At 36.6% G+C, this 12,947-nt stretch overlaps 1 protein-coding gene across 1 annotated transcript in view; it reads left to right on the top strand.

Annotated features, from left to right (window-relative positions):
- Positions 1-12,718, top strand: part of LOC311083169 (neuronal migration protein doublecortin-like) — a 33,870-nt gene extending 21,152 nt beyond the window's left edge. Inside the window, exons 4-7 of the mRNA XM_084114506.1 lie at positions 4,826-4,928; positions 5,992-6,081; positions 9,968-10,065; positions 12,072-12,718. Of these exons, the coding sequence (XP_083970632.1) occupies positions 4,826-4,928; positions 5,992-6,081; positions 9,968-10,065; positions 12,072-12,128 (348 nt within the window). The 3' untranslated portion in view covers positions 12,129-12,718. The remainder of the gene's footprint in view (positions 1-4,825; positions 4,929-5,991; positions 6,082-9,967; positions 10,066-12,071) is intronic.
- Positions 12,719-12,947: the final 229 nt, after the last annotated feature.

Genomic DNA, 12,947 nt, shown 5'->3' with positions numbered 1-12,947 from the left:
AAGGGGGTGCCATTCTATGTCTTTTATTTGTGTGCGAGAGCCATAAGATGTAGTGATTATCCTAGCTGTGAATATAATCAAACAGTCACATGTAAATCTGCATTTCAAGATGACTTTTTGAATAGCATTGTCACATGTCGCAGAGCCTGGCTTTCAACTAACCGCATGAAGTCTGGTCTGCTTTGAAGATTATTCTGGCCAAGTACAACCCATTTAGATAGGAAGAGGCCATCTGAATGACATGCAAAATGACCAACTACAGCTTGTTTTTATGTGAAATTTAGGCAGAAAACGAATATAACCCTAAGAAGCTACAGGTTTTTCTGTTTACTTGATGCTAAATATATCAAACAAAAAAGAAAAAAAAATCTGGCAAGAGAACAGAAACAAACAAAATATATTATGGTAAATGGACTGCATTTATATAGCGCTTTCACAGACCTATGGCCACCAAAGCGCTTTACATTGCCTCACATTCACCCATTCACTCACTCATTCATACACCGACGGCGGTGTCAGCCATGCAAGGCGCCATCCAGCTCGTCGGGAGCAGCTGGGGTTAGGTGTCTTGCTCATGGACACCTCGACACTTGGTCAAGTGGAACCGGGGATTGAACCACCAACCTTTCGGTTTGTAGACAACCTACATGAACCACTGAGCCACTGCCGCCCCGAATTACGAATATTACATTTCATAAACTCACTTTGGCAGGAATGAGTGTCTTACACACACACACACACACACACACACACACACACACACACACACACACACACACACACACACACACACACACACACACACACATATGCCGACATGCACAACCTTTCAAAAGGCAGCAACAAAGCAGAGCTAATTGATTCATTAATATTAATAAACATTAAGCATTGTTTTTTTTATCAGATCACATGCATGATTTATTATGCATGACATTTATCTAAAACTTAAGTCTAAAAATCACTGTATATCTCTGTTTGAGTGACAGACTCATAATCAGCAGTCAGTCCCCGTTGACTCAGGGGTCCGCTGGGAGTCTGGCATTTACGACTTTGCTCTGTCTAATATTTGTTCCTGGATAGAGTATCATCTTCATGAAAATGTAATGTTGATGCCTCTAGAACACACAGGGACACATCAAGTGGGCGAATGTTCAAAAGGACAGTGTTCAACGGTCGCATGATCAAAGGGATGTGAACACAATGTACCTTTATCTTCATCAACCAGATATTCTTCTTAATTCATTTAATAAGGATAGTACAATAGAATGCCTTATTTGAATTAGTCTTTTATATTGTACCTTTTAAACCTTGTAAATAAATCAGTTTTAATGTGATGTATTGACATTAACATTTTTGTTTTGTACATGCCAAAGCATTTCTTGGTTGTTCTAATATTATGTTGTTCCCACATATAAATGATTAGTAAATTGAGTAAATGTATTAAAAGAAACTGTATTTTATATACAGTGGTCCCGGACAGACAGACAGACAGACAGACAGACAGACAGACAGATAGACAGATAGATAGATAGATAGATAGATAGATAGATAGATAGATAGATAGATAGATAGATAGATAGATAGATAGATAGATAGATAGATAGATAGATAGATAGATAGACAGACAGACAGACAAGGGCAAAATATACTGAAGTTAAGTTAGAATTAAAAGTAAATAAGAAAATATTACAAATAAAAATAATATTCACATCATTTCACTGTTAGTATGAAGGTCGCCTCTGTTTGTTTGAGGCACTCTGCCTTCACTTCTTATCATGTCACATGACAAAGCAACACCACACATCACCCGTCCCTTACACACACACATAAGTGATCATGATCACAGCTGCCTGTGAGCTATAAGCAAATAATTTTGTAATGTAGGTCCTTCATAGATGCTGACCTCAGGAAACCCGTCATTGTCATTTAAGGAGAACACTATGAATTCCAGCTTAATAATTGCGAAGCTAGATGGTTAGGGACTGAAAACGGGTCATTTGATTGGTTCATTGATCCAGGGAGGGCCACGCCCACCAGACCTACTTATTCTTCATAATTAATTCCCCTCACTTCTGGCAATGCAGGCACACACACACACACACACATTCAAATGTTTCATGTTTCTCTTGCTCACTGTGATCTGAACTCTGTTTGTTCAGTCTGTCACATTGGCTGGCTGGAACAAACTCTGTTAGTAGTGTCTGGATGAGAGGTGACGTGAGGTGACAGATGAGGGTCAGACACACACATACACACCCTGAATCTTAGCTTCCAGTTACAGTGCTGATACACTACACTTACACACTGAAATCACACACATGCATAAACAAAAAGCCCAGAAATCACGGCTCAGAGTATCTTGACTGAAGACCTCTTCCCTTCAGGACATTCTAACTCTGATCCATATTCAGTATTAGAACGACTACCAGACCAATCAGACCCACCTCTTTTTTAATATATAATAATTGATTGATGTGAATATTTTGAAAAGCTACAATATTCCTTTAGCAGTCTCACACTGAAAATGTTCTTAAAATATAATATTTTTTTTAATTAAATGTATTATTTATTATTTATTTTTTTATGTAGAGGTTATAACATTAATGGGTTACTTCAAGTAAATAATTTAGAAGAAAAAAAGGAGAGAAAAATGGGATCCCTAATTATGGAACTCCCTAAACATCTGGAGTGTAAAAGTGGACAGTTGATTAAAAAAATAATACTTGCAAATTTGCTTGTAATACAAAGGCAGTTTTATTCTGTTTATTTATATGTGCATGGATAATATGCCTAGAGAATGAAGGAGAAATTATACCCCAGCATTGTCCTTTGGGGACATCACTGTTGCCATGGTTTCATCACGCACCTCTTGACCTTTGGCCTCTTTGATCCTGAGGTCATTCTGTGCCATAGGGAAAAAAAATATTACTGAGATTAAGCGTAAAGTTTATCATACATTTGAATTTATATTTTGTGCTGGACTGGGTGTGTCTGGGAACAATTTGCAGATTATGTGTCCCATGAGGCCTTCTTTAATGTCCCGTTTTTATGAGCGGTTCTGACACACACACACACACACACACACACACACATAGGAAGGGGAGTGGGCAGCAGGTGCTGGGGGCTGGACTGACACATGATTGACAGGCGGATTGATTGCTTTTGAATGTCAGCTTGGATAATTATCAGAATCTGTCAGTAAGTGCCATAACGGCACTTACTGACAGCAAAGTGGTTTAACAAGGTATTGTAGTGTTTTTTTTTCTGCTTTCTTTGACACACAGACTCCAGACTCTTGACAGACACAGACTTGGATATTAGCCTGAATTTCATCAATAAGTCATTTATAACAAGATCATCATAGAGCTCACGGCTGATCATTACCGTAATCCTCAGACCTGGAATTGTGCGTTTCACGATTAACACCAAAATGAATCTGTAATTTCAGTGATCAATAGACAAAACCACAATACATCAAACAGCAGTCGTTATGCAAATTCCTTATTAACTTCCTTATTAAGCAGTGCTTTTGGAAAAAGTTGCCAGCCACCGCCAGCATTTTTTTTTTACACAAGTTTCATGGCCCCCAGAACATTTATGAATATCTGAACATATTTATCAAAAGATAGAACAGACCCTCTAGAAGCTAGAATAAAACCTGTTTAATTCTAGCTTCTTTTTTATCAACACTTGAATGTGGGTTTCATAATTAAAAAAAAACATTTTGAGCACAAAACTGATAAAATCGTATTTTTGTCAAAGACTATGTTTGCATTGGATTCAGAAAGATGATCAAAACACAGATGGAGTAGATCGAGTCCATCAACACCCCCAAAGCTTCACAGTCCTATAGCTTGTCCTGGGTCCACATTTCATTCAGTAACATCAGGCAGCTTTGATTTATTCGCACAGCAACATATTAAAAACACTCTAAACATGGTAACATTGCCCTAGAAACCATCCAGAACAAACCACATAGCAACACCCTTAGTAGAAACCCAGAACACCTTAACATTCTGCCAAGAAAACATTATTTTTTTATATATATATATATATTTCATTATTTCGTTTATTTAATACTGATTTGCAAATTAGGACATCCTCAAAAAGAGATTTTGGGAGGTTTTGTCAGATTTAGCTCACTTCTGGGTATAAATTTGTATGTAGGTGGGGTATGTATATTATACACATACACACACACACACACACACACACACACACGCTCACTCGCACACATCCATCCAAGTATGCAGGCACACACCCTGCTGGCCAGCTGTTCACGGCAAGGGCGGCATAGATTAGCTTTGTCATATATCACTGTCTCTCTCTCTCTCTCTCTTTGTGTGTGTGTGTGTGTGTGTGTGTGTGTGTGTTAAGTGATAGACTGGGGTGGGACTCTTTACTTGGCTGGTGGTGACCCAATTTTAGCACAGAATGTCAAATAGCTGTCTTCAACAACGTCCAAAACATTTAGTTCCCAGCTTATGAACAACTGGAGGAAACTGTGTACGAATGTATCTGTGGCAGAGACATTGCAGAGATACATGTCTAAAAATGCTGGGTTAAAAACAACCCAATTTGAGTAATTTTGGCAACCCAGGACTGGGTTAAACAAGCTCAGCGCTGGGACCCAGCTGGGTTGGGTTAAATGCTTGAAAGTCTGGAATAAACTGCATGACGTGCATGCCTTCTTTCACATTCATATTTCCAACCCAGCACCATTGGGTTACTGATTATGAACAATTATCAACTCAAACTGGATCACATCAACCCAGCTTCCTTATATATCTTTGTTTCAATATTTTGTTGCTTATCTTCTTTTTAGGTGACTTGCTTGCAGGATTTCTTTGGTGATGACGACGTTTTCATTGCATGTGGACCAGAAAAATTCCGCTATGCACAAGATGACTTCTCTCTGGATGAAAACGGTAGGTCACACCTTTTAATAAATAGGCCTAATATTGGTGATAAAATAAATTGGTTTTGTGTCTATTTTTACAGCTCAAAGTAAATCTGCCCATTTTTAATCTCTACATTTATAATTGTAACTGTTGTGTTCCTCTTGCATGTTCTTACAGCTAAGTCTGTTTTTTTTCTCAAAGATAAATGTTCAACTATGTAGAATGAGCTGTTAGGTATCCACCATGTAACATAATTGCCAACCCTAAACAAAACTAACTTCTTTAAATAAAAAATCTATTAGTAAGAACATAAAATTCCCATTTCAGACCAAACAGAGAAAGTTATATAATTCAAACAAATATCTACAGTAGTAAAATTAATCATTCTATTTTTAGCCCCCCTTGTTATCAGTAAAGCCTTCGATTCAGCTGATCACAATATTTTCAGCCAGACTGGCTTGTTAACTTTTTCAAGAGCGGTTTGTTTTTTTTACTTGAAGAATAGACTGGCATATTTAACCGAATAACATTTTGTACACCAATACCTTTACCATTTTTTACTATTGCCGCATAAGCAACTCAGTTTAGTCAAGTCAGTGTGACATCTGTATAATCTCAGTAACACTTTCAGTCTGTGTGTGTCTTAGAGACGGTAGTGAGAGCAGGAGGAAGCTTCATGCTATTGGATGTCATTCATTTAGCCTCTCAGAATCAGGCTTTCAAATGGCTTAATGCATTATTCAGATTCACATTTACATATGTAAATAGCCAATGTGCGACTCACATGGGTGTAATAAGGTTCAGAGACATAGATAAGGTGTCAGACAGAGAGAGAGAGAGAGAGAGAGAGAGAGAGACAGAAATAATATATTGATTTGTGTCTGCAGTAGGAACATCACCAAGAACGTTTACAAGCTACAAGATACACAGACATTTTAAGTAGCTATACAAAGTTTTTCAGGGTGTTTTACTTGCATTTCATGGAATTTGTGACAGTAAAGTCTCTGTTGGTGGCTTCTCTAATTTGTTCTATTCTTAAAGGCTGCTTTTACTTCATACTTATGCTTTGTCTCTGTTTCTCTTGCCGTAGAGTGTCGGGTAATGAAGGCCCCTAAAGGACAGAGGGGCTCCACCAAGAGTCCCGGCCCAATGCGACGCTGCAAGTCTCCGGCTGATTCCAGTGAGCCTATAATTATGTGATTCATGTCAGCTCAACACACCTTTAACTCCATACTGAAGCTTTACTAACTATAGTCAATTCCACATCGAGCTAAAGCACCACAATTTCTTGCATGGATGATTGGCAAGCTTTCTCCAATAATACACTTTTCTTCTAAACTGCTTTGTCCATTATATTATATTAACATGTTTATTTTTGCTTACACCGTTAAATTATGCATGATTATGAATCATCTGTTGTTTTGTTTTGATGAGATTTTTAACACCTTGTCACTTTAATTTGTTTTTTGTTAATCTATCATAATCTCGCAGTTGCTCATGTTTGTGTGTGTTCTTGCAATGGCCTGTGCAATTAACCTTCTGTGTGCATAAATGGTTAATACTGTCAGAATGATTTTAATATTAATGTCATACATGCATAGCTACTAAAGTAAATAAACAGATTATTGATGGTTAAACCTCAAAGACCCACTGCAACAAAACTGAAACAGCTGTTTAAATTAATGAATACCTTTTTTAATTAAATGTACAGTATGTTACAACTACTTACAAAAGCAAATCACACAGCAGTTTTGAATCAAATTCGATTTCTTTTCACAACATGTTCAGTTCAAAAATTCACATGTATATATATTTTAAATATTTGTCATCATAGTCTAATGAAACTTTAAAGAGTGCTCTGAAATGAACTTACTGAAGTTCTAGCTCACTGGGAAGGTCTTTATAAAAGTCAAAGCAACTCCTCTAAATGCTTTTTCAGCCATTATATCAGGGATCTGTATGCTATAGGAATATTCCAGCATCATAACACTTTAGAGAATATCTGAGGACTGCTCTGAGCATATCCGAATTTCAGACTGCATGCTGGGAAAGTTTCTCACAAAGACAAAAATTCACCCGCACAAACATCATGTTTCTTATTACCTTATTACCAAGGAAGGAAGGAAGGAAGGAAGGAAGGAAGGAAGGAAGGAAGGAAGGAAGGAAGGAAGGGTTTGTGTCTCGGAGGATTAAAGGATGAAGAGAGTTTGAGTTTGATGTAAGCAGATAGATTTGCACTGTTACATGTTTAATATTTTAGAGAGGAAGGATCACTCAATCTTCCAAGGGAGACTGAAGCCTGGGGACACACTTTGTAATCTGATGATGAGGGCAAAAAGGCCATGCTTGCTTACTAGAGGATCAAGACTAATAAACAAAAGAGTTTAAGTTAAGCAGATGTGTCATCTACAGAAAAAAACACAGGCAAACAAAGTGTCCCATCAACAGTACTGTCATATGAGGTCAAATGTAAGCGTTATTACTTTGGCAGGGTTACATGCAGAGGTGGTGGCTGGGAAAGAGATGAGATTTTAGTGATAGGGAAAAAAGGAACCATTAATATGTCCTTAGTTGACCTTTCCACAGTCAGCAGAATCATGATATGACTGCCATCTTGTGGTGGCAGAACCTCACAGAGCTCTAAATCATTTAGTTAAAGGGATAGTTCACACAAAAATTCTGTCATCATTTACTCTCCCTCAAGTTGTTCCAACCCCGTATGAATTTCTTTCTTCTGCTGAACACAAAAGAAGAATGTCGGTTGATAGGCCCCATTGATTTTTTTTTTCTTCTCCATACTATGGAAGTCAAGGGTGTCCATCAACTGTTTGGTTACCGACATTCTTCAAAATATATTCGTTTGTGTTCAGCAGAAGAAAGAAGTTTAGGACAAAAAAAAATGTGATTGCCCCTGCAGACAAAATGTGTCATTAAAATGTTGGTTCTGTTTTCTGGAAGAAGAAAAATGTATAGGTCTATTTGCTAACATTTTATTTTTATTTTATTTTTTATTTTTTGTGGTGTACACTATTATATGCTGAAGATAACCTCAGACCTAAAAGCCAGACATGGACTAAAAGCCATAAAACAATTTTTGATGTTCATGAGGTCTTTAATATGAAAAATATTTGTTTCACAAAAAAAGACTAGCTCATTTGTGCATGCTAACTTTTCTTGCATGGCCTGTGTGCTTTAAATTAGTGTATCTGTATGACTGTGCACACTCACTGGTGGCTGGACTAATGTTTATTTTTTTTTTTTATTATTATTATTTCTTTTCATGTTTCTTTATATCTCTCCCCCTTGTTTTAAAGCCCATATTGTAAGTTTTGTATTGAACTGCTCTCCTTTTGAAATAAATGAACAAGGACATTTCGAGCATTTTATATTTGTTTTTTTGTTTTTTTGTTTACCATCAGTTCTTGTTTTATACATCCATTTAGTTCCTCTATTTTTCAGATTCTCTTTCATTCCATATTTTACACTATTATTTGGGTTCAGAGTTTTTAGTTCAGCTTATTAATTACAGCAAGGAAACCCTCTCTTCTGATTTTAGCAGTATACTTTAAGCCCAAAAAAGTTGGCAAAACTGAAAAAAAAAAAAAAATGAGGCAATCAGTTACATAAAAATTTTAAGTTAAGAAATTCAAAGTTAAAGTAAGCAGAACTGGCAGATTTTTATTTTGTACAGTCCATTTTAATTTCTCTTAACTTGAAATATTTGAAATATTCTCTTAACTTGAATATGTAAGCTAACTCATACATTTCATTTAAAATTAACATGTAATCTTAACGTAAATATTTTTTAGAAATGGAAACTTGCTAATTCAGTAAATGCTAACCTGCTAATTGGTAACACAATGCGAGTAAGACACGAGTAAGACAATATAGAACATTTAACATACAGTATATCTGTTCTCAAACCAAGCTCATGCACTCATCATCCCCAAAAAACGTACATAGCAGAAACTATTCTAAATTAGCATGGCAAAACATTAAACACTACTAATCTTCCACTTAACATTAATCTTGCACACACACACACACACACAACAACAAAAAAAAAAATTAAATAACACTTAATTTTAGCATTTACTCTCACATTCGAGTGTCATGGCAAAGCATGCTGGGAAATAGAAATTCCCAGCCCAGCCCAAATTCGGTTAAATTTAAGTTTGTTTAAATTAACAGAAACAAGTCAATAAAACTCAAAACAATGAAGCGATTCAGATTACTTAAAATGTGTAAGTTTTGTGAACTCAAAAGATATAGAAAGTTCTACATACTCTTAAAAGTTAATTTGACTGAACTAATTTGTTAAATTTAAGTCTATCCTATACTCAAACCAATCAATTATTTTGAGCAGAAGGGTGAATTATATTGTAGGCTCTTCATATTCTTTAATCTTTAGCACCAGATATTTAAGTGATAATGAAACGAAAGCCTAGGGGCAAGCTATTGTACCGACATAGCGTAAAGTGTGACCAAAAATTTTTATGGACCTATTTGCTTTTTTAGGAGTGTAACCGATCATGAACACACAGCAAGACTAACTTAGAGAAAATCTGCATTTAATTAGCACATGAAAGGCTAAGATCAGCACTTTTAGAGAAGTTTTACATATCTCCTTATCCAGGTCTTCCAACAGCGCCTGGCTTTTCATCTGAGATTCTGTTCTCTTTGTTTTATTTATTCATTAGCTGGAGCGGTTTTAAGGCCTGGCATCTGGTCCTTAGGTTTTTGTACTGCTTAAAAGAAAGCTCTGTTTTTGAAACAGCCTTTAGTACATTAGTACACACACGATCACACCACTCTCTCATATAAACACAGCTCTGGTGTCTCATAGCAACCTGCTCTATTCGTAGAGAGATGTGTAAATGAGTTCCAGCAAACAGATACACACACTAGCAGCTGGCTAGACAACAGTTGACATCATGATTACACAGAAAGGAGGGAAGACACTGCCTAACCCCACAATTTGTCTTTTCTTTTCCCTTAATCTTTCTGTCTGTGGCTCTCCTTCTATCCCTCTCTTTCACATTTGCACTTTTTATTTCGCTCTCTAGCTAACGGGACAGGCTCCAGTAGTCAGCTCTCTACGCCCATCTCTAAGCAGTCGCCCATCTCGACCCCGACTAGCCCTGGCAGTACTCGCAAACAGAAGGTAATCAATTCCTGTATCTATAGGTTAACCACCTAAACTAACCATTCGTATCATTTTTCTGAATATGTTTAGAATGGCATGTTACCATACTATTGTTAATTTTCTTTCAGTATGCAGTATGTTAACTTTGAACAAAAATGAGCACACTGCATGTAATACTGTATTCCACAATGCAATGCATTCCACTTAACTTCCAATTCAGTATCATAAAGAAAAGGTTTGTGGTGCTTTTATAATACTTTTTGAGCTATTTTGAACCTTAACAATCATAATGCACAGCATCTGATTTGGATCGGTCCCATCTGACCAATATCCAATCTGACAAAAATGGTCAGTATTGGACAGTGTACAGTAGGCAGAAGTATGCTAGTATTCCAGTCACAGTGACTTTGCCAAGTAAGACATGTTCCTGGGTCAACATATTTTGTTGATCCTGGAACTACATTCCTGTCCAAAACTTTAGTCCTAACCATATTCCTATCCCTAAACCTAACCCTACCCATAAGTTATCCCTAAAATCAGAGGGATATGATACGAGATTAGGTGAATAACACTGATGTAGAAGCACCTAACCCTGGTTGTAAGCCTAAACTTGACATAAACTAAACTTGAATCTAATCTCAAATCTGATTGGTTGATTGAAAAGTTGTTCCAGGATCAACAAAGATGTTGATCCAGGAAAATGTTGTACTTCGTGAAATTACGTTCACCTTGCAACTACTGTACATGCCAACTAACTCTCATTAAAGTATTAGTAAGGCAAGGCAAGGCAAGGCAAGTTTATTTATATAGCACATTTCATACACAATGGTAATTCAAAGTGCTTTACATACTATTAAAAATAATCAGAAGAAATAAGAATATACAAAACAGTTTAAAATAAAGAAACAAGAAAGAACTAAAAATAATTAAAACAGTTTAGAATAAAGAACAGTTTAAAATAAAGAAACGAGAAAGAACTAAAAATAATTAAAACAGTTTAGAATAAAGACTAAAATAAGACACAGTATAAACAGTCGGACAAACAGTGACACAGTGCTCATTCATTAAATGCAAAGTTAAACAGATGTGTTTTGAGTCTGGATTTGAATGTGACTAATGTAGGAGCACATCTGATCTCCTCTGGAAGCTGGTTCCAGCTGCGGCTGGCATAATAGCTAAAAGCAGACTCTCCTTGCTTAGAGTAAACTCTTGGAACTTCTAGCTGATGTGATCCTAATGATCTGAGTAATCTGTTGGGTTTGTATTCCGTGAGCATATCTGCAATGTATTGAGCAGAGCAAATTAGCGTGAGACCACAATCTCATGAAAGCGCAAATTGGAGTCATTAGAGTCTTAGTAGACTGTTAGGTTAGGGTCACCTGTAGTAGAATAAGTTGACATGTAGTTGCAAAGTTACTTGTAGTCAGTAGAATGTCTGTAGGTGGAGCATCAAAATAACGTGTTAGCAGATATTATGCAGACAGTCTACTAAGACTCTAATGACTGGTAGACATGTTGTTGCAAAGTTACTTATAGTTAGTAGAATGTCTAAAGTGGACTATTGAAATAAAGCGTAACACAGTATTTAAATAAATACTGAAACGTGAGGATTTATTTACTGGTAATTGCATCATTATTTAACGTACAAAAAAGAATGAACCCATTTTGCGATCGACGGGAACTGCAGAGGACAGAGAGAGCGTGATGGAAGGGAGAGAATTTTCTCCACTCGTGTTCATTTATCTGGAATGCCAGAGGAAAATTTTATGCAAATGTAACTTTGCCAACTTTTGCCTGCGCCCGTGATATTAGATTACCCGTACCTGATTCTCATCGGCTCTGCTGGTTTGCGACCCTACGCTTGTGTTCTTTAATTTGTGCATTATCTGGGCAATTCCCACTCCAATTTGCGCTTTCATGAGATTGTGGTCTCACGCTAATTTGCTCTGTTTAGTAAATCTGGCTCTTAATTATGATGTAAACATAGTTCACCATGACTTACCCAACCCTCTTTTCACCTCTAGGATCTATACTTGCCTCTGTCTCTGGAAGATGATGATTCACAGGGGGAGTCCATGTAGACTCTTTCCGCTCCGTACGCCGATCAACATGCCAGTAACAGAGGCATCTCCGGTGCTATCTGTCTTGGAAACATCAACATCACCGCCCTAGTTGCCAGGGTGAATGCACGCATCACCTTTGCTGCCCCTTGGCCGTCAGGCTTTAGACCTCGATGCTTTGCAGCGATGGTCAGTGCACTATTTGCTGCTTGAGAATTTGTTGCATCCATTTTCTGTGTTTTGATAATAGATTTGTAGTGAGTGATGAAAATGTTAAGTATATGCGGGGCATATGCTGCATTTTTCACTTGTATTATAACAACAAACACCCAAATTTGTACATGTGGTCTGCTGTGGGAATTCATTTTATATATATGAGAAATTTGAGAAACTTAAGTGTTAACACACAGCAGGTCGGTTTAGCTCTTTAAACATCCAACCATCATTTTTTAAACCAATAGTTTTGACTTTTTCATACTGACTTTTTTAAAAGCTTGGTCTTATGAATTTCAAGCAGCAAATAGTCATTTTTACAAGGGTGTAATAGTCTGACTTGTACAAGACAAAAAAGAAAGAAAAAAAAGTAAAAGTAAAAAAAAAAAAAAACTGGATGCACCATTGATAATTTTTATTAATCTCTTTTTGTAACCCTCTCTCTCTCTCTCTCTCTGTGCAATGGTTTTGTGTGTTTTAAAGCCCATGAAGTTGAAATAGAGCCCACAGAAAAGACTCTATTCATATCACTGTAAATAATGTGTACAGCCTACTCTAAGACACCAACATCAATGTTTTTACATTGTTGCGATGACTTTAAAACATAGATATAATGTTAAATGTCAA

The sequence above is a fragment of the Abramis brama genome (genome assembly GCF_963993115.1).
Source record: "Abramis brama genome assembly, chromosome: 5".
In the NCBI taxonomy this organism is placed as follows: Eukaryota; Metazoa; Chordata; class Actinopteri; order Cypriniformes; family Leuciscidae; genus Abramis; species Abramis brama.
This window is presented reverse-complemented; position numbering and strand designations above follow the sequence as displayed.